Source organism: Calidris pugnax, unplaced genomic scaffold, assembly GCF_001431845.1.
Source record: "Calidris pugnax isolate Ruff unplaced genomic scaffold, ASM143184v1 scaffold150, whole genome shotgun sequence".
In the NCBI taxonomy this organism is placed as follows: Eukaryota; Metazoa; Chordata; class Aves; order Charadriiformes; family Scolopacidae; genus Calidris; species Calidris pugnax.
Genome location: NW_015091300.1, coordinates 1,873,302 through 1,895,060, shown reverse-complemented (window position 1 = coordinate 1,895,060; position 21,759 = coordinate 1,873,302). Strand labels below are relative to the sequence as shown.

At 49.7% G+C, this 21,759-nt stretch overlaps 1 protein-coding gene across 3 annotated transcripts in view; it reads left to right on the top strand.

Annotated features, from left to right (window-relative positions):
* CTIF (CBP80/20-dependent translation initiation factor) overlaps window positions 1–21,759 on the top strand; it is a 153,554-nt gene that overhangs the window by 55,068 nt on the left and 76,727 nt on the right. For all 3 annotated transcript variants that reach the window (XM_014960811.1, XM_014960810.1, XM_014960812.1), the window contains one exon: window positions 21,277–21,353. In XM_014960811.1, coding sequence (XP_014816297.1) covers window positions 21,277–21,353 — 77 coding nt within the window. The remainder of the gene's footprint in view (window positions 1–21,276; window positions 21,354–21,759) is intronic.

The following is a 21,759-nucleotide window of genomic DNA, read 5'->3' as shown; positions in this document are numbered from 1 at the left end:
GGTGTTTTTTTGGAAAACCTCCATTTAATCCTTTCGGAGCAGAATTTGCTGGGTTTTGTTTTCTTTCATATAGTTGTCTCGCTTCCCTCCCACCCCCGGCGGCCGCACGTTGGAGGCGTCAGTCTGGGAGCAGGGTCCTTTCTTCTTCCTTTCTATTTAAATTTTTTTTTTTTTTTTTTTAGGAAAAAAAAAAAAAAAAAGGTTTATTTTGGTTTGCTTGGGTTACACAGCGCCTTTCCCCGCCGTCGGGGGGGAAGGACTACGTGATGTGCAGCAGGTATTTTGTGAATGGAGCTCAACCCTGTGACTCCCCGTCGCTCGGCCGAAGGGGGAGGCAGGGGAAGGAGAGGGACAAAAAAAAAAAAATAAAAAAAATAAAAAAACCACCACCCAGTGACTCCATCTGACTCCTTTTGGCTGGAAAACTTCTGCAGCGCAGTGGTTCTTAAGCCAGAAGGAAGCTTTCTTCTGGCCCAAGAACAATAAAGGGGTCAGCAGCCTGATCCTCCCTCCTACACCCTCTTCCTTCCATTGTGAGGGGGTCTGTGCAAATATCCCAGGCTGCTTCTCCTGGGGCCTGAGGGACCTGAAGCTGCACATGTGACATTAAAGAGAGACTCTGCGAACTCCAGTAATCCGTGGCTGCAAAAAGAAAAGAAAAAAAAAAAGAAAGAAAGAAAAAATAAAATGAAATCTCTGGGAGTGCTCTATTTCTGATATAACGTTGTGCTTGGAGAAGGTACCCATGGGTGTTCTCGTGGTGGAGGGAAATCTGTCCCTTCGCTGTCTCCTCCACGATGCCACGGCAGCATCTTCCCCAGCATAGAATCATAGAGTGGTTTGGATTGGAAAGGACCTTAAAGATCGTGGATGATCCATGTTCCACCCCCCTGCCCTGGGCAGGGACACCTCCCACCAGACCAGGTTGCTCCAAGCCCCCTCCAACCTGCCCTTGAACCCCTCCAGGGATGGGGCAGCCACAGCTTCTCGGGGCAACCTGGGCCAGGCTCTCCCCACCCTCACACCAAAGAAGTTCTTCCCCACATCTCATCTCATCTCATCTCATCTCATCTCATCTCATCTCATCTCATCTCATCTCATCTCATCTCATCTCATCTCATCTCATCTCATCTCATCTCATCTCCATCTCCATCTCCATCTCCATCTCCCCTCTTTTAGTTTGAAACCCTTCCCCTCATCCTATGGCTCCCCTCCCTGATCCAGAGCTTTCCTGGAGCCCCTTGAGGGACTGGAAGGGGCTCTAAGGTCTCCCCGGAGCCTTCTCTTCTCCAGGCTGAGCATCCACTCAACAAGTGGCCGAATCGCCACAGAGGGTAGGTGAACCCTCGTGTCTCACCAGTCCTTGACCTCCTCCTTTTCTCTCATTGTCCAAGTTGGGGAATTTCTAGTGTTCTTATAGTGCATGTGCAAAGCGTATGAGCTGGTGGTGTATGGTCTCCAGCAAGGATGAGGTTGAAGGACATGTGGCTGCTTGCCTTGTACTTGCTCCAGGGATTGACCACTATCTGGAAGCAGCCAGGTTTTCAAGGTGGCACCTTTCATGACATGCCTGCTACTCCTCAGATGTTTATCACGGATTGTGAGCCATCAATTCCTGGAGTAAAAGGTCTTGGGAGATGTTCCGCAGGCCCCGGCCCATAGTGATTTGCCCACTGGTCCTGTCCATGATCAAAGCAGCTTTCATCTCTCAGTTGGGGGATGTTGTACATGGATCAGAGGGCTGCTGTGGTTTCCTGTCATCCTTCTTCTGAAGCCAGAGCAGTCACGAAACTTGCAGACCGTGCTGGCTTCTGCCACCAGGAATGGTGCTACTTTTTCCAGGTGGCATTCCAGATCTGCCAGGCTAGGTGCCACCTACCTCCTCAAAGGAGAAGATGGGACCTGTGACCTTCTATGAGAAGCTGTATTGTGTTCTCAAGACCTGATTCATAGAATCATTGAGGTTGGAAGAGACCCTTGGGATCATCGAGTCCAACCACCTACCCTACTCTACAAAGTCCTCCCCCTTACACCATGTCCCTCAGTACACCATCTAAACGTCCCTTAAACACATCCAGGGATGGTGACTCCACCACCTCCCTGGGCAGCCTATTCCAATGCCTGACCACTCTCTCTGTGAAAAATTCCTTCCTAATGTTCAATCTAAACCTCCCCTGTTGGAGCTTGATAGAATCATAGAATCGTTGAGGTTGGAAGAGACCCTTGGGATTTGCTCTACCGTGCTCTGAATTCTTGATTCAGTTGCCAGAGAGAGAGAGTGGATGATGCTCATCAAATTGAAGGAACCCGCCTCTTTATTTTTTATTTTTCTTTTTTTTTTCCTTTTTTTTTTTTTACACAATGACTAGCTAATGGCATGTGTGACCTCTTCTCACCGCGTTACGGCTCGTTGGACCTTGGCACCAAGCAGTCGCATGAATCATGAGGGTGATTTTGCCGTAAGGCGGTTCCTGCCGTTATTATCTCCTCACCGTGTCGATAACGCTTCGGTGGCGATGGTCAGGATTTCCTCGCTCTGCAGAGCTTTCCTGAAGATCGGCTCGGCCAACGGTGGAGGAAGTAGCCGTTAGGAGATTGCTTGCTCCTTGGCTGCTGAGAGCTGGGTGGCCAACTTCAAACATACGTGCGACCTGACATGATCCGAAGAGCACGGCGGTGGCTCCCCTTTCCCCTCCTCTGCTTTGTCAGTGCGGATGGGTGGGAACTCCTCTTCTTCTGCAAATGCTCAAGCGAGACCAAACCATGGTTATAGAATCATAGAATCGTCTAGGTTGGAAGAGACCCTTGGGATCATCGAGTCCAACCATTATGGAAGCCATCAGAGACTCCATCAAGGGAGATGGGGGAGAATAGTCCCATGTCTTGCCTGAAATCTCAAGGGGATGGTGGGAACACTCATGGCCAAGGAGAAATATGGGGTCTTGCACCCACACCTCTTGCAATGCCGGTGTGGGGACTACACACACTGTGAGCATCCTTTAGGTGAAGAGGAAACTCTTTTTACTTCAACTTATAAAATGTTTGGGCAACCATTTGTTGTTGAAACTCATATTTTTTTCCAAACGCCTGTATTTGAAGGTAAAAGCAAGCAAGCTGTGAGTTCCTCCTTGGTATGACACTGTTTTTCTCCTGGTGCTGGAGGAGCTTTCTGGAGTTTTGGGTCCAATTCTGGACAGTTCAAGAAGGACAGGGAACTGCTGGAAAGAGTCCAGCGGAGGCTACAAAGATGATGAAGGGATGGAGCATCTCTCTGCTGAGGAAAGGCTGAGAGACCTGGGGCTGTTCAGCCTGGAGAAGAGAAGACTGGAGGGGACCTCATCAATGCTGAGCAATATCTAAAGGGTGGGTGGCAAGAGCACAGGGTCAGGCTCTTCTCAGTGGTGCCTGGTGACAGGACGAGGGGCAACAGGCACAAACTGGAACATGGGAAATTCCTTCTCAACGTCAGGAGGAACTTCTTTCCTGTGAGGGTGGCAGAGCCCTGGAAGAGGCTGCCCAGAGAGGTGGTGGAGTCTCCTTCTCTGGAGACATTCAAACCCCTCCTGGATGTGTTCCTGTCCAACATGTTCTAGGTGACCCTGCTTAGGCAGGGGGTTGGACTGGATGATCTCCAGAGGTCCCTTCCAACCCCTACAATTCAGTGATTCTCATCTCTGCATACAGCATCTAGCTCCAGGATTTCGGTGGTGTTTTCAAGCCTGTAATAAATGATAATTACATGGACTATATTGAGGAGTGGGGAAGGTGACGTGTGACTGACTTCCAAGATACACCTCCTTTGCTGCTCTTCCTTGTCTAGAAGAAGAAATAGCATCCAGCTGACCATGGCCAGTGAGGCCACCAAAATATATCGCAAATAGCTCCAGGGGTTGCAAGTGCACATGAGGCTGGGAACCTGCTGCATTAGAGGTGGAGCTCCTTGACTACTTGACCATCCTGCCATTCCTGTCTCCATTGGAAGCAGATCACCTTGTTTGGCTTCGTGTCTTTTCATGGTGCGATTTGCCTACAAGATAGGACCTGAATTTCTTCTGCCAGTCCTCAGCTTCTGAGTGTTGTTGGTTCAGGAAGGGCAAAACTTCAGTGCAGCAGCTGGTGGCCGTGCCCTTCTTCTTGGAGGTCTAAGGTAGCTTTCCTGACATGAAGTTGGATCCAAAGAGACAGTGTTTTGGCGGTGCACATGATGGAGTGAAAAGTGATGATCTAGTCGTGGTCTAGAGTGGTGTGCAATTTAGGTAGCATCTTTCACAGGTGCTTTTCCAAAGGTATTTGATTATTTAGTGCCATTTTTATGCATAGCATGGGCAAGTCAGATGTTCATGTCCCAGTGGGAAGGAGTGACTGTTCAGGAGCAGATGATAATGCAGCAGGGGATGGTTCGAAGTGAGTTGGATGGTGGTGGGTAAGGGATGGGAGTGAGACTTGGTGATGTTCCATTTGCTCAAAGCCCCATCCAGCCTGGTCTTGAACACCTCCAGGGATGGGGCATCAACTGGTTTGAGTGATTGCCTCTCTGTGCAGGAGGGCTTTTGCTCTGTGAGATGTGCAAGTTTGTCCTCATTTTCCAAGTCTTGCCCAGGCTGCCTGGTTTCATAGAATCATAGAATGTTTTGGGTTGGAAAGGACCTTGAAGATCATTCTGTTCCAACCCCCCTGCCATGTGCAGGGACACCTCCCACCAGACCAGGTTGCTCAAAGCTCCATCCAGCCTGGTCTTGAACACCTCCAGGGATGGGGCATCAACTGGTTTGAGTGATTACCTCTCTGTGCAGGAGGGCACACCTCACACCAAGGTCCTAGTATGAGTAGATATAATTGAAATAAAGTCAAAAAATCTCACATGAAAGGACATGGAAGGCAAAATTAAAGTCATGCAGATGATCTCTAGCCCTTTAGAAGCTGTGTGGCCTCTTGGATGGACCTCCCCACTGGGTGCTGCACTTTGCTACGGAGGAGAGCATGGTGGGTTTATGGGTTTTGTGTTGCCACATGTCTCTTTTTCCCCTGCTTGTCCACCAAAAAGCTTTTCAGATCGTAGCACGTGCAGAGAGACACATCCACGGGCCAGGTTCAAGGAGGCTTCTTCCTGTGGAGATGAAGACTTTGGTATCGGGGGGATTCTGGTGGAGCTTTAAGGAGTCTCTCCGGGTTAGAAGCCGCGTACAGTAGGAACAGTCATCAGCCTCATCTTACGTGCTCCTCGTCTCACTGGTTAGGATCGTTTCCCCGGTGGAAACCATCAAGAATTTCCGTTATTTCCTTTCCTGAGGCTTTGTTTGGGTGGGGATTTCTGGAAGGTATTTCACAGGCAGGTATAATTAAAGAAAGACATGCTTTGCCTGGAGGCCACACAAGGTTCCTTTAAAGCCAAACCTTTCGCGGGGTGGCCAAACAGAAACCATTTGTTGCCTGGTCCGATGGAAGGGAGGTCGTGGAAAAGAAGAGGGGGGGGAGCTAATCAGCTGGGAATCATCCCAGTTAAACGCTGCACACCGGGGTTAAGGCCCTTATCCAGCAAATCCTTGAAATATGTGCTTAATTTTAAGTCCCCCCTGCCTTCAATCTGTTTACTCTTGTGCTTAACTTTAAGCATGTGCCTAAGTGCTTGGCTGGCCGGGGGCCAAGGCAAATAGTAGACTTAGGAGCAGATTCGGGTAAAATAAATGCTTTACTGGACTGGGAGACCCCATGGTGGGGGTGGGGGGGGGACAGGGGATGCTGTAGCAGGTCAGGGATGATGGCAGGGAATGGTGGCTTCACATCTCAACTCCGTTGAGTTCTTCAAGCATCAGGTACCACGGACCTGGGGCTCTTCTCACCTTACAGAGACCATCCAAATTCTGTGGTACATTCATTTCAGGATCTCTGTTTCACTGTTCTGAAGGCATCAGCCTCACAGGTATCCCACAAACACGATCTTGTGGAAAAAAAAATAGCGTGTTTTTCATCTTAATTGAGAGAGGGGAACGTTTTAGTGGAGGAAAACAGCCTCGATTTTATCATCAGCAGAGGAAGGAGAGGGGATTATATGACCTGACTAATAAATCTTCATAGGAATTTGAGTGGCTGCATTAACACTTCCAACAAAAAGGACTCCTGTATTAGCAGAAGCTTTTATAATGGCTTTATCTTCTTCTTTCCTGTTCCAAGCTAATTCCTGAAAGCCTTCTTTTAATCCCCCTTTTGCTCATCCAGCCTGGACTTCTTAGAATGGCAAAGGTGGGTTTCGTTCCCTTTATTTTTCATCTGTGAATGACGGCACTTAAAGCTGATAACTGTAGCCGTGGCACATGTGAACATGAAAAACCACCATCCAAAAAGGAGATGGGTGGGTTTTTTGAGAAACACCACTCCAAGGGGTTAAGGGAAATCTGCAGCTGGAACAAATACAAGGCTCGTCTTCACTTCCTCAATAACTCTCTGCCGGGGGAGCGGGCAGTTGCCAGGCGAAGGAAGCGTGGTTAGCCATCGAGTCTTTGAATGCGGCTCCGTTTCCCCCCTCAAACCCATGGAATTTATATTAACCTCCAGCTTTTTCTGAGCCTGGTGGACATTTTTTGGTTTTTTTTCTTGCATGAGGAAGAGCCTGGCTTTTGTTGCTCGGGAGTGGAGGAGACGCTTCTGCTCCTCACGCGGCGTTCTTGTTGGCAAAAGGCCATGGATGTTAAAGGAATAATTGTTGGCGTTGACCAAGCACAGAGACACGGGCGTCTGAGGACGTGATTTTGGGAAGGGCGGGCTTGAGCCATCCCTTCTCGCCGGGTTGTCTCCGACCCCAGGGGGGGATGAAGGCAGGAGGAAAAAAACTCCTTTCCCTACAGGAGAGATGGGGTGGGACCCTTGAGCAGGAAGGGGAGCCATAGGATGAGGGGGAACAATTTCAAACTGAAAGAGGGGAGATTGAGATGAGATATTAGGAAGAGATTCTTTCTTGTGAGGGTGGTGAGAGCCTGGCCCAGGTTGCCCCGAGAAGCTGTGGCTGCCCCATCCCTGGAGGGGTTCAAGGCCAGGTTGGAGGGGGCTTGGAGCAACCTGGTCTGGTGGGAGGTGTCCCTGCCCATGGCGGGGGGGTTGGAACTGGGTGATCTTTAAGGTCCCTTCCAACCCAAACCAGTCTGTGTTTCTATGAATCTATGAAAGATCCCTGTGTCTTTAACATCTTGTACGTGGGTTTAGCTAAATACAGTGGGAAAAGACCAATATGCTGTCCAGGATGTCTAAAACCACTTTCAGTAAGGTACTTAACTACCTAATTTAGGTTGTAGGTAGACCCATAGGAGAGCTACTGAGGTGAGCCCCTTCCACCTCAAATACTGTGTCCTCTTTTGGGCCCATCAAGACAAGAAAGACATTGAGGCGCTGGAGTGTGTCCAGAGAAGGGCAACGGAGCTGGTGAGGGGTCTGGAGCACAAGTCTTGTGAGGAGCAGCTGAGGGAGCTGGGGGTGTTGAGCCTGGAGAAAAGGAGGCTGAGGGGAGACCTTCTCCCTCTCTCCAACTCCCTGACAGGAGGTTGTAAAGCGTTGGGGGTTGGTCTCTTCTCTCAAGGAACAGGCATTAGGACAAGAGGAAATTGCCTCAAGTTGCACCAGGGGAGGTTTAGGATGGATATTAGGAAAAATTTCTTAGCAGAAAGGTTTGTCAAGCCTTGGAAGAGGCTGCCTAGGGCCGTGGTGGAGTCACCATCCCTGGAGGTATTTAAAAGCCAGGCAGACGTGGTGCTGAGGGACATGGGTTAGTGGTGGTTTTGTCAGTGTTGGGTTGATGGTTGGACTCGATCTGAAAGGTCCCTTCCAACCTGGACAATTCTTTGATTCTATGAGGAAGGAGTGGAGTGTGGGAGACCTTGTTTTGCATCCCAGGGCTGCCGTCAGGTCCCTTCTTGACTTGAGAGCCACCACGAAGACGTTGCATCTGTAGGATGCTTATGGCTGTGGTGCTGACGGTGACAGGCTGGGGTCCTGGACAGAGAAGGGAGCTGGCTGAAGAGACATGGGGGATGTTCTGGTTGCCAAAATTCCTATCTCTCTCTGGTAGCGAGCATTTTGATGAACACTCATGAGTTACTCATAATGCAGGGCACTTGTTGTCTTTTCATCATGCCCGTTTCTGCTTGTCGTACCGCTCTTGGTGACCGCTGTCTCAGACCTTTCCCATCTTCTGTAGCTGACCCCATCACATCAGCACAATCCTACCAGCAAGAAGGGCACCAAGGAAAGGAGAAAGGAGCTAAAAAAGCCCTAGCGAGAATGGGCAACATGACCCGAGGCATCCCAGTAATCAAGGTCTTGGGTGCTGGTCACTTGGCACATGAAAATATCCAGGAGTTGGGTTGGTTTGTTGAGGTTCTCCTTTGTCCCCACTTGGTTGTTCTGATGAAACACCTGAAGGTGCATCCTCTCAGCTGATGTGAAGTGAAATGAAGGGGCTTCACCCAGGTCCTGGCAGTCATCACAAAAGCAGCCAAAACTCGCGCTTTCACTGTCAGGAAGGATAATACTTGAATGATGCCCGTGTCTTTGGAGTTGTCGTGGTTGAGGTTCAACCTCCGAAAAACACAGTAGAGCAGATACGACCTTCTCGCTGCCTGTCCTATAGCAACTTTTGGATAAAAAGCAGGTTTTCAGGAATTTTTTTTTTTGGTGGAAATGCCAGATCCGTTTCCAAATCTCACGTTTGGAGACTGCTGTAAAGCAGCTACAAACTTGCTTTTCTTCCTTGTCTTCATTTTATTGTTCAAAGTTGTCCATGGCTCCCAGAAGGTCTGCAAAGGACCAGCCGTTGGTGAAAAACCACCTGCGTAATTAATATATGATGTGATATGATGGATACTCTCTGGCAAGTGCAGAATGTTTTCTTTGCTTGTCCCTGTGTTAAAACCCATTACAGCAGGAGGAATCTTAATCCTCGAGGCATAAAAGGAAAGTCCTGTGAGGGAACAGATGGACACTCAAGAAGGGGTTTCTTCTACCCAGGTACAAACTGCTTGGAACCTGGCAAGGAGAAGGTAGGCCCTTGGGTTTCACAGGCCACATTCCTGCAAAGAAATTGGATTTTTTATAAGATTAAATTGACATTTGAATCACAGAATCATAGAATGGTTCAGGTTGGAAGGGACCTTAAAGATCACCCAGTTCCAACACCCCCTGCCCTGGGCAGGGACACCTCCCACCAGACCAGGTTGCTCCAAACCCCCTCCAACCTGACCTTGGACATCTCCAGGGATGGGGCAGCCACAGCTTCTCTGGGCAACCTGGGCCAGGCTCTCACCACCCTCACACCAAACAAGTTCTTCCCCACATCTCATCTCAATCTCCCCTCTTTCAGTGTCAAACCCTTCCCCCTCATCCTGTCGCTCCCTCCCCAATGAAGAGTCCCTCCCCATCTCTCCTGTAGGCCCCCTTTAGGTGTTGGAAGGCCACTATAAGGTCTCCCTGGAGCCTTCACCTTGCTTGCTCTCTCTGGGCTGAGCTATACTAAGCAGAGACTTCAGAAAGGAGAAAATGTTTTGGTTGTGTCTTCAGCCAACTGCAAACAGGACTATCTATTTGGTCCACTGGTGGACCAAAAGGGGCCGTCAACACCATGACCCCATTAGTTGGTGGCAAGATTCCCTTTCGCTTCGGTGGCGCTGTGTAGGGATCACAGTCATGTGGATTGTGGTGAAAAAAAGGCTCGTTGACTTATTAACTATTGCCTGCGGTCTTCGGGTGTTGCAAAACTTCATGCACTTGGAAGGCCTCCAATGGGAAGTGCCAAGGGCCGAGCGGTGAGAAGGTTCTCCTAGGGCCTCTGGATCGATCCACGTTGAAAGAAAAGAGAAGCCACCTCTTGTTTGTGAGGTTATAGAGTTATCGCTCTACAAATAAGGGGTTTCATCGCTGTTGGACCATCCCAATTCCTGGGAGCTTGCATGAGCTGGAGCTCCTATGGGCTGAAACTTCAGACCACCCGAGAGGAGAAGATTTGTGGGGGCTTGGTTCTGGGGGAGTGCACAAATGCACAAGAAAAACGTGCAATCTTTTATTAATAAGGGTGAAATGAAAATAAACTTGGAAACAGCCTCTACCTGCTGTTGAGAGCGGTGCTGAGGTTGGGGTGGAGCACACCCAGCCAGAGGAGGCTGAGAATTGCACAGAGGGTCAAGAGACCCTCCAGTTTAGAGGATGACCTGGGCTCTGATGTCCTCCTTGATGTCCTATGGGCTCTGCTTACAGGTGACCTTAAAAATTCATCAGGGAGGTCCCTGTTCTACCTGCAGGTCTTGTCCCCGTGACACTGTCCACCATGATGGCACAATGAGGAGGTCTCGAAGGTGGGCGGTGAATGAAATGTCCTCCTGCCATCTCACCTGCCCTCTTCATCTCAACTGGAGAGGCATGGTCTGATGGCACGATGAGGATGTCTCGAAGGTGGGCGGTGAATGAAATGTCCTCCTGCTGTCTCACCTGCCCTCTTCATCTCAACTGGAGAGGCATGGTCTGATGGCACGATGAGGATGTCTCGAAGTTGGATGGTGAATGAAATGTCCTCCTGCTGTCTCACCTGCCCTCTTCATCTCAACTGGAGAGGCATGGTCTGATGGCACGTCGAGGTGCACAAACTGTGGTTGGCAAGCTTTGAAGGGGACAAGAGACGGGGGGAAAACCAGACCGGGGAACGTGCAAAATATAGAGGAAAAGTCTATTTTAAAGAAATATGAGGTCCCAGAGGGACTGAAATAACTCGAGTTACAAATATTCCCATAGCAACCTCATAACACTGTAAGCCCCGGCTAAAGCAATTCCTCCCTCGCCCCCAAAACTGGCAGAAGCCAAGGAAAAATGTAGGAAAAGCTTCTCAGAGCAGCGCAGCCCTTTCTCGGGATGAGCTTGGGCTACCTGGATGGACCTCAAACCAAATACCACGTGTGGTGCCTCCTGGTCCCGAGTGATGGGGGTGGTATTTATTCCCAGTATTAGCTGGGAATAATACTGGGCTCCCTTTTCCAGGGGAAAACAAACATAAGTCACCAATTCTATTTATTTTAACGATTCTTTAAATCTTCTGCATTTAAGGACTCCAAGCAGCGGTGTGGTTATATCTATATTTACTGAATAAATGTATTTCTGGATGGAGCACTTTGCTGCTGACAGTAAGGTTTGTTTTTTAAGCCTGACCTGGGGTAGAGGAAATACATACAAATAAACAATAAACCTAAACAAGGCTAAAATAACATCAGTTAAAACAATTAAGAGTTACTTCCACTCGTGAAGTATTGTTCCCCTTTTGCTCTACTAACAGGGGAAAAAAAAAAAAAAAAAAGCTCCGTTTCCGAAGGCAGCTCGTAACCGAGCCTGGATTTGCCGATTCTTGTCACAAAAAAGGGGATTTCTTTTGTCTGTTATTTATACTCTTCCGACGGCACCGCGTGTCCGTGTGGCTGGAGCTCCCTGTCCCAAGACAACCAGAATCTCACAGAATCTTAGTGGTTGGAAGGGACCTCTGAGATCATCGAGTCCAACCACAAAAAAAAAAACCCCAAAAAAACCAAAACGAAACAAAAAAAAAAACTCTCAATGTCTTTCCTGTTGTGAGGGGCCCAAAACTGAACACAGCACTCGAGGTGAGGCCTCACCAGTGCCCAGTACAGAGGCACCATCACTGCCCTACTCCTGCTGGCCACACTATTCTTGATACGAGCCAGGATGCTGGTGGCCTTCTTGGCCACCTGGGCACACTGCTGGCTCATGTTAAGCCTGCTGTCCACCAACACCCCCAGGTCCTTTTCTTCCGGGCAGCTTTCCAGCCACTCTTCCCCAGGCCTGTAGCGTTGCCTGGGGTTGTTGTGACCAAAATGCAGGACCCGGCACTTGGCCTTATTAAACCTCATCCCATTGTCCTTGGCCCATTGATCCAGTCTGTCCAAATCCCTCTGTAGAGCCTTCCGACCCTCCAGAAGAGCCTGGAGCTGCCTTTCCAGCCTTGTGTCCCCCCCCCCTCCCCAATCTAGGGGGTGGCCCAGCCAGGGTTTGGTGGCACCGGTGGAGCTTTTTCTTGGTGGTTGTAGTGATATGCACACGTGTGTTTGCAGAGGCGGTTCCTCCTCGGAGACTTTGGCCTGGATTTTCATGTTTTATTATCTCAGAACGATGTATAATTCAGGAGCTGTGGGGCCGAGAGTTAAAAATAGAGCCCGGAAAAAAAAAACAAAAACCTCGCTGTCGGTAATCAGCAGAAGGCACCGAGGAAGGTTCAGGGTACGTTTCACTTGGGATGCTTTGCCTAATTATTCTAAAGCTTTAATTGCATTCTCATCCTTCACCCCCCGTGCGGGGAGTTTCAGGCTGGGTTGTTCTGCCGTTCTCTGCCTCTTTTTGTTTCAGCCCAGAGCTGGCTGCGGAGGGATGAGGTGGGACAGCTTAGCTGCCACCAGGTATTTAATGCCACCAAGTATTTATTATGATTTTAAAGGCTCTCGAGGAAAGGCGGGGGGAAGTTAAGGGTCTAGATACTTCCTTGGGTCTGGGGCTGCGTGTATAGAGTCTGTAATTCATTAAAACACTCACCATTTAATGAGAGAGGACGTATAGACCAGCATTAGACTGGTCTACTGGTCTCCCCCTACTCCTCTTTGGGGAGACTCCACCTGGAGTACTGCATCCAGCTCTGGAGTCCTCAGCACAGGATGGACATGGACCTGTTGGAATGGATCCAGAGGAGGCCATGGAGATGCTGGAGGGCTGGAGCCCCTCTGCTGTGAGGACAGGCTGAGAGAGTTGGGGGGGTTCAGCCTGGAGAAGAGAAGGCTCCGGGGAGACCTTAGAGCCTCTTTCAGAGGCTCTAAAGGGAGTCCAGGAAGACTTAGAGTCTCTAAAGGGACTCCAGGAAAGCTGGGGAGGGACTCTTGATCAGGAAGGGGAGCCATAGGATGAGGGGAACAGTTTCAAATGAAAGAGGGGAGATTGAGATGAGATCTGGGGAAGAACTTCTTTGGTGTGAGGGTGGTGAGAGCCTGGCCCAGGTTGCCCAGAGAAGCTGTGGCTGCCCCATCCCTGGAGGGGTTCAAGGCCAGGTTGGACGGGGCTTGGAGCAACCTGGTCTGGTGGGAGGTGTCCCTGCCCATGGCAGAGGGTTGGATCTGGATGGTCTTTATGGTCCCTTCCAACCCGAACCATTCTATAAGTCCATGATTCTATGATTGATGTTGAGAAAGCGTCCTTGGAGGTGGCCAGGACCCATGTGTGCCGTGTTGTGGGTGAGGAGCTCTGGGAGAGCCACAACCATGAAGTGCTGTAAGGATTTACCCGCCTTTTATCTTGGGTGAGGAGTATTTTGTATCTGTTGTGCTTTCTATTCCGTTGACGTTGGGCAGCGACTGATTCTTTATTCAGAAGCAACTATTATTATAAGCACCTTCCAGGAAAAATGAATAGCTTGCAATTTGAAGGAACAGATTTATCACTGAAATTTTAACAGAGAGGAAATCATTTCCAGGCGGCTTCCTGACATTGTTTGGGATTTCTTCCATGGCTTCCAAAGCAGGTCAAGGCTTTGGTTTGTGCTTCAGCCCTCTCCTTTCAAGAGGGAAAAAATTCCCCTCGTGTAAAAGAGGAGAGCTGGTGGCAGATCAACGCCGTGGCTGTTCCTGGAAGGGGAAGAGGCAATGACAAGTGACCTCCAAGGAGATGGCTCTGCTGGAAGTGCCCGCAGGACTTAGGCGTGTTGATAAATGCTGGCCTTGGGTGGGTAGGGATGAGGGGTATGATCACGGAACCACAGAATCATGGAATTGTCAGAGCAGGAAGGGACCTCTAGAGACCATCTAGTCCAACTCCCCTGCTAAAGTAGGATTGCCCAGAGCACATCACTCAGGACTGCATCCAGGCGGGTCTTGAAGATCTCCGGGGAAGGGGACTCCACACCCCCCCTGGGCAGCCTGTTCCAGGGCTCTGTCACCCTCACCCCAAAGAAGTTCTTTCTCAGATTTGAGAACTTCCCATGTTCCAGCTTGTGCCCGTTGCCCCTCGTCCTGTCACTGGGAGCCACGGGAAAGAGTCTGGATCCCTCCTCCTTCAACCCACCCTTGAGATACTTGTCAGCATTAATGAGGTCTCCCCTCAGCCTTCTCTTCTCCAGGCTAAAGAGCGCCAGCTCTCTCAGCCTTTCCTCATAAGGGAGATGCTCCAATCCCTCATCACCCCAGCCCTACGCTGGACTCTCTCCAGTAGTTCCCTGTCCCTCTTGAACTGGGGAGCCCAGAACTGGACGCAGTATTCCAGTTGTGGCCTCCAGTTGAGTAGAGGGGGAGAATGACCTCCCTTGACCTGCTGGCCACACTCTTCCCTATATAGTCCAGGATTCCATTGGCCCTTTTGGTGACAAGGACACATTGCTGGCTCATGGATAGTTTACTATCCCCCAGGACCCCCAGATCCTTCTCCTCAGAAGTGTTTTCCAGCAGGTCCACCCCTAACCTATATTGGTGCCTGGGGTTCTTCCTCCCCAGGTGCAGGACCATACACTTGCTCTCATTGAACCTCATGAGGTTCTTCCCTGCCCAGCTCTTCAGCCTGTCCAGGTCACGCTGGATGGCAGCACAGCCCTCTGGAGTGTCAGCCAGTCCTCCCAGTTTGGTGTCATCAGCAAACTTGCTGAAGATACACTCTGTCCCCTCATCCAGGTCATTGATGAATGTGTCAACAAGACTGGGGGATGCCAGTGGGGAAGTAGTGGTGCCTTTGCTGTGTCCTGTGTCCCATGTCCACACAATGAGTGTGGGACCGGGACAACAAAAGTTGAATATATCTGCAGCTCTGTGCTGTCCCAGACTTTCCTGCCACGGATAATCCATCCTATAGGCAGATGAAAGTCCTACCACGGGGTGGTGCGAGTCACTGGGGTTGGTTTTTGTGGATCATTTCTGGAACCACAACACATTTATTTTTCCACGCTTCCTCCAACCTCAGTATTTCTGTTGTTGCCTTTGCACAGGCAGATGGGGCGTCTTCAGGACTGCCACGAGCCCAGCCCCACCTCGCCCTTCCCACCTCCCCAGAAAATAAATCCCACCCTGAACTTTGTGTGCAATAAAATTGAGCGAAACCAGCGCCTACCGCAGGCCTAATAACCTGTTTGTTCAGTTCAGGCCTTCTGCAACCATTAGGTTAAGATAAGCGAGGGTGGAGATGTTTCTTGAGGGCACAAAAGGCTCTCGAGATAAAGCTCATGTGGACTGATCCCACGATATGGCCAGATCATTTCTTTTCCTTCTCTCATCACCCCCCAGCGTTGGGTTTTTCCATCGGTCCAATGGTTTTTCTCAACCTTTGGTCTGCTCTTGGGGCTTCAGTGTTTCTGTTAGGCCTTCAGGCCTCTTCACCTGCTTGACCATCAGAAGCTGGGAGCGTTTCTGCTTCATTGGGGAACATCTAGAAGAGGCTGAATGAGTGGGTATGAGTCAGGACAGTCACTTTGTGGGGTGAGGTTTCACATCTGGAAGTCAGGCTGCGTTAGACGTGAAGACCATGAGGATGGAGCAATGAACCCCAACCTCTCATGGAGTCTTTGTGAAACACCTATGAATTTGGCCACCTCAGGCAACAGTTGAGAAGTGGAGGTGAAGGAGGGAGGGTGCAGGATAGTCCCAAATAGGACTAATAAATACCGCCCAAAGGCGGTAGTTGTTAGATGCTGAAGGAGTCTCTGGGATCAAGGGTGGTCACAGAAGGATCATCAGCAGCAAAAAACCCTGCCTTGTTCCTGCTTATCTACTTGGGATTTGCCCCGTGATTTACCATAGAATCATAGAATCATATGGGGTTGGAAGGGACCTCTGGAGATCATCAAGTCCAACCCCCCCACCGGAGTGGGTCTACCTAGAGCAGGTTGCACAGGATCTTTTCCAGGTGGTTTTTGAATGTCTCCAGAGAAGGAGACTCCACCACCTCTCTGGGCAGCCTGTTCCAGTGCTCCACCACTCTCACAGTAAAGAAGTTCCTCCTCATGTTTAGGTGGAACTTCTTATACTCAAGTTTGTGCCCGTAACCATCACCAGTGAAAGAGGCAAAGCATCTCCAGCATCCTCAGCTGATGCAGAGGAGGCGTAAGAAAAATGATATCAAAGCTCCTGCTCATACCAGGGTGGCTCAAAACCCAACAATTTCTCTCCTCTGGTCCTGCCCTTCTTCTACATGTCCCTCCCAGGCCAGTATCCCACCGGTTACTGGGCTTAGATGTGGGGTGGGATGGCTTAGGAGAGGGATGTTGCTGGAGAGGGGCAAATATCAGCTCTTGGGTTGCTGCAGATTGCCAGCAAGATCTTGAAAGCTTTTTATACGTTCTTTCATTAGACTTTGATGTAAATGGGTCTGGGACAGCAGAGAGGAGCTGCCAGCTTTTTGGATTCCCAGGGGCAGGTGGACAAGGTTGAAGTTGAGGTGAAGACATCTTCATTAGGAAGGTAGAGCATAAAAAGAGGGCACGTGGGCACCAAACCTGCTCTCCTCTGCCATCTGTTTGCAGCAAATTCGGTAGATGACAGATGTCCCTTGGCGTAGATTAGCTGGCCATGTGATAGTCACCTAAGCTTGCCAGACATCACCTTCCCTTCTCCAAGAGCTGCTTTCCCCAAAACATCTAAAAAGGAATACACAGTTAATCTCTAGGGGACTTGCCTGGAGAGCAGACCAGTCTTGAAGACCTCTTCTTTTCCAGACCTATTGGCCTTTCTTTTCAGACCGTGCATGTTTATGATTTCAACTTAACACGCATTAGAAGTCCCAAGGGCTTCTCAGGTTCTCCTCCAAGCTTCCCACCATGTAAACTGCAGAGTGTTTAGCTCCAAAATTGAAAATGACCCCTGTTAACGATCCTTCTGGAGACCACGGGCTCCTTGTTCTTTGCTTTTTCCACACCCCTTGCTTCCAGAACCAGCAGCGCTGAAATGTTTGTTACGTTCTCCTCAAGTCACCAGTGTTTAAATATCAAAATAAAACCGATGTAGGAGAGAGACCAAGTGCGATTTTGCTGCCCACTGAGAAGATGCAAACCTGCCTGAGAAAACCATGAGCACCTGGGCTTTATGGTGGCTTCTGGCCCAAGCAGGAGCAAAACCCATCCCTCTTGTGTAGGTCTTCTTGTAGGCCATTGCGGAGCAGAGGGTGGTCTTCTACCTTGCAAGACATATCCCTTTGGCTCTCTTTAGGGATTTCATCTTCATTAAGAGTGTGTCCACCAAGAAATGGAGCAGCTGCATTCCAGATCCGTGTTGTTCTCGGTGAGCCAGCTCTACAGAAGGCACTTCCGTTGCTGTCCTGCATGACCTGTGTTGGGGAGCAGCCTCCAGACAAACCCAAGAGTCATGTCTTCAAGGTGCTCACCATGCCCTTGGGACTCTGGCCTGTCACAGAATCACGGAATGATGTCGGGTTGGAAAGGACCTCTGGAGATCATGTAGTCCAACCCCCCTGCCAGAGCAGGTCCATCTAGAGCAGGTTGCACAGGAACATGTCCAGGAGTGTTTTGAATGTCTCCAGAGAAGGAGACTCCACCACCTCTCTGGGCAGCCTATTCCAGGGCTCTGCCACCCTCACAGGAAAGAAGTTCCTCCTCATGTTTAGGTGGAACTTCTTGTATTCAAGTTTGTGCCCGTTACCTCTTGTCCTGTCCCCACCCACCCAGCACTCTCGGTCTTCTCCAGCCACTCTGCCCTTGCAAGTTGCTGAGATTTCCTTTTACATCAGCTTATTGCACAAAAGAAGTCAACTTTTCTCCCTTCCAAATTTAGCTCCGTTTGGGCACCAAAATAGATCAGAGTAGGGACCGGTGACTGTTTTTTTCCAAAACATTGTCTCATGACTAGGACTAAGGAAGGGAATTGCTCGGCTGGAGAAAGGAGATGCTTGATTTTCGTAGCGAGGACACGAAGTTCTCCTCTGTTCAATCATAGGCATGCTCCTTGGATTAGGAGCCTTATTCCCATGGAATTAATCCATCTCTCACCCCGGTGCTGTCTGCTGCTGGTGTGAGGAAGCACAGGGATGCTCTGCAAGGAGGACATGCAGCGACGCGCCATCATACACGTGGTTTCTAGTTGGAAAGAGCAGAAAGGGAGTTCCTGAAACTTCACGAAGGCTTCTCCTGGAGGAAATCGGTGCTTTAAGTCCTTGTGTTCTGCAGAGGTGGTTTCATTCCTTCCAGGGTAATTGTATTTGCACGTGTGTCTGGAAGGCAGCTTCAATTCTTAAAAATACCCCAAGCTCTCTCCTGCTGTGGTAGCACAATGTTTGGAAACAGCCTCGCTGAGTATTTTACTATTTTTGGCCTCATTACCTAAACTAGCTGATGCGATCGGGCTGTGTGCGTGTCTGCTCCATCCCTTCCTTTTCTCATTGGTAACCCTTGGCCAATTTCCATCAAATTTCCAGAGGAACGGAAGTCTCGGAGATATTAAGCTCCTCCTATGCCTTCAGCGGTCAAGTAGATGAGGAAGACTCAAACCCCCAGTAATGAAGAAGGTTCAGTGTGATTTTAAGCTATTAGACATCAAAGATTCCACTGTGAAGTGTTTAGCTGCAGGAGAAGCCCAAGTCAGACCTGGTTAACTGGGTGATAACCCAACCACAGCCCCAGAAGAGCAGGCTGCCAGCTTTCCCTACTCCCAAAATACCTCTTCTTAGTCAAAGATGGGCTGTGTTTGAGCAGTGAGATGAGATCTAGGGAGGATGAGGAGAACTTGCTGATGCTGGATGTAGGCACATGAGGAGAGGACCACAGAAAAACGTGCATCGTTGAGCAGATCCTCATTAGACGAGCAGATCTAGCTCAAGATCATCAAGATCATCATCAAGAAGGCAAATTCATGTAATGAGTGGCCTCTGGTGTGGTACCTTTAGATGTTAAGGATGTTTTAGTGGGAGAGAAGGATAATTTGGTCACCAAGAATGGGTACTACTCATGAACATGCTTTCTAATGCCTGTGCTAAGCCGTATGATCATGGTGCATCCAATTTTCTCTAAAAGAGTTAAAAGTGAAGAAGAAAGCTAAAAGGGAAACTACCTTCTCAGGAGACACACTTGAAGACTGCACCCAAAGCAAGGTTCAAATGGCGACGTGGTAGCCAGCAGCAGGACTTACCTAGGGTCTTGGTGACTTCTTCAGTGCTTGAAGTTTTGAAGAGTGAAGATCCCCGAGGCTGGTCTCCCAGCTGCTGTAGGGTTGCTGCAGTAGCAGTTTCTCCAGGTTCTTTGCAGATGGCCAGGGTGGATGGTCCCAATAAACCCTGTTGGTCTTGGACTTGGGGTCTGCAAGCCTAAATTCATTACCGTCCCCAGCAACCTTTCTCCTCCGCTACATCTTCCACCAGAGGAACTCAAAATACTGTTATCTCAGTAACCGCTGCTAAAATTAACTCCTCATTTCTAAGGCTCTTCACGCAGAGAGAGGGAGGGAGGGTTTTTTTTTTTAAGTTGATGTGTGTTATGTTGTCATGCCAATGTGACAAAGCTGCTGCTCCAGGAGACGCGTTCCCACCCAGCCCTTGCCCTTGCCCAGGCTGCTCCCTCGTGGCCCCTCACACGTGGTGGCTGAGATAGCTTGGAAATAAAAGGAGTGACTTCTACAGGGCTTTTATTGCCAGCTGGGGAAGCGCGGTGCTGCGTAAATAAAAATTGTTACGGTTATGACAGCTCTGTGGTCCCTGGAAAATAAATAATCCTTCACACTTAATGTAGAGCCTTTCATCCAGGAACCTCAGAATCAACGAAGCTTCACGATGCCCATAGCAGGATGGTAAATACAGCATCCCCCTTATGAGGTGAACCTACCAAGTCAGAGCGTCGGCACCTTTGGTGTAAGGAGGACAAGACACACAGCTCTTCCACTGACTTGACCTGGTCAAATCATTTAATGTCCTGGTCATCTCAGTTGTTTCCAGTAGGTAGATGCCACTTGTCCCTTTCCCAAAGATGGTGTGGGTTGACTAAGTCATGGTGGGCCAGCTCATGATGTGGTCGTTGACTTGCTAAAGGCGTGGGGCCACAGCTCCAGCAGACCCGCCAGCTAGGGCTTGTGTTGCCTTACCCTAGTATCCTCAAAATCATAGAATCATAGAATGGGTTGGGTTGGAAGTGACCTTAAAGACCATCTAGTTCCACCCCTCTGCCATGGACAGGGAGACCTCCCACCAGACCAGGTTGCTCAAAGCGCCATCCAACCTGGTCTTGAAGACCTCTAGGGATGGGGCAGCCACAGCTTCTCTGGGCAACCTGGGCCAGGTTGCTGCTGAGCATCATCCCTTTACAGTCACTTTTACAGCTGGGTTTTACACAAATAAATAAAACAGAAAGAAACAACCCAGTGAAAGTGGATGGTTTAGATGCACCAGTATCGTGTTTTGTGTGTGACATGGGTGAATTTCCTGTAGATGGTGTATACTGGGATCCATCCATACATCGTGGCGTGTGTGGTTTTTCCCATACAGAAATGAGAGATAACTTCATTCCCTGCTCGCTGCAACGGCCCTGAGAGAGGACAACAAGTCTGTGGCTTTCCAGACCTGCTTCTATAGGGTCTGAAATGTTGGATGGATATTTGGATGGAAACTGTTTCTTTTATCCTGCTCACATGTTGGGTGTACAGCTCTGTCTCACTCTGACCCCTTCCACCATCTAACCACCTCCCACCAGACCAGGTTGCTCCAAGCCCCCTCCAACCTGGCCTTCAACCCCTCCAGGGATGGGGCAGCCACAGCTTCTCTGGGCAACCTGGGCCAGGCTCTCACCACCCTCACACCAAAGAAGTTCTTCCCCACATCTCATCTCCATCTCCCCTCTCTCAGTTTGAAGCCTTTACCCTTCATCCTATGGCTCCCCTCCCTGATCCAGAGTCCCTCCCCATCTCTCCTGGAGCCCCTTGAGGGACTGGAAGGGGCTCTAAGGTCTCCCTGGAGCCTTCTCTTCTCCAGGCTGAACCCCCCAACTCTCTCAGCCTGTCCTCACAGCAGAGGGGCTCTAGCCCTTGGAGCATCTTTGTGACCTCCTCTGGATCTATTCCAACAGGTCCATGTCCTTCCTGTGCTGAGGACTCCAGAGCTGGACGCAGTACTCCAGGTGGGGTGTCACTAGAGACTGGAAGGGGCTCTAAGGTCTCCCTGGAGCCTTCCTTTCTCCAGGAGGAACACCCCCAAGTCTTTCAGCCTGTCCTCACAGCAGAGGGGTCTCAAATTGATGCCTCCTGTATCTCGGAGCTGATGGCTGCTTTTCCCTCTCTTTCACAGGGTTACCATCCGTTGCCTCATGAAGCTGAAATCGCACACACCAAAAAACTGTTCAGAAGGAGAAGAAACGACCGGAGGTAGGTGAAACCTCTCTTTAATGTGGTTTTGTTTTGTTTTTTTTTAATCTTCTCTTCCTCATTGCACATCTACCCCTGTCTCATGGAGTGTCTTTGGACAAAACTGCCATTTAGCAGCTGCCAGCGTTGTTCATGCGTAAACCCTTATTTGAGCAGTGACATCCTGAAAATGCAGAATCCGTGCATCCCCCTGGTTTGTCTTTGAAATCTGGAGTATCCAGGAGTATCCTGGAGCTCCAGGAGTATCTTAAGGACCTCCTCTTCCCCTTATACTCATTCCAGCAAAGCCAGATCCCCCCCAACGCACACACTTATATTAGAAGAGGCAGCTGGCAGGGTGTTATCTGTAAAAGCTCTGAGTCCTTGTGACTTATTTCCTCTCTTTCTCGTTGAAAAGCAAAATTTT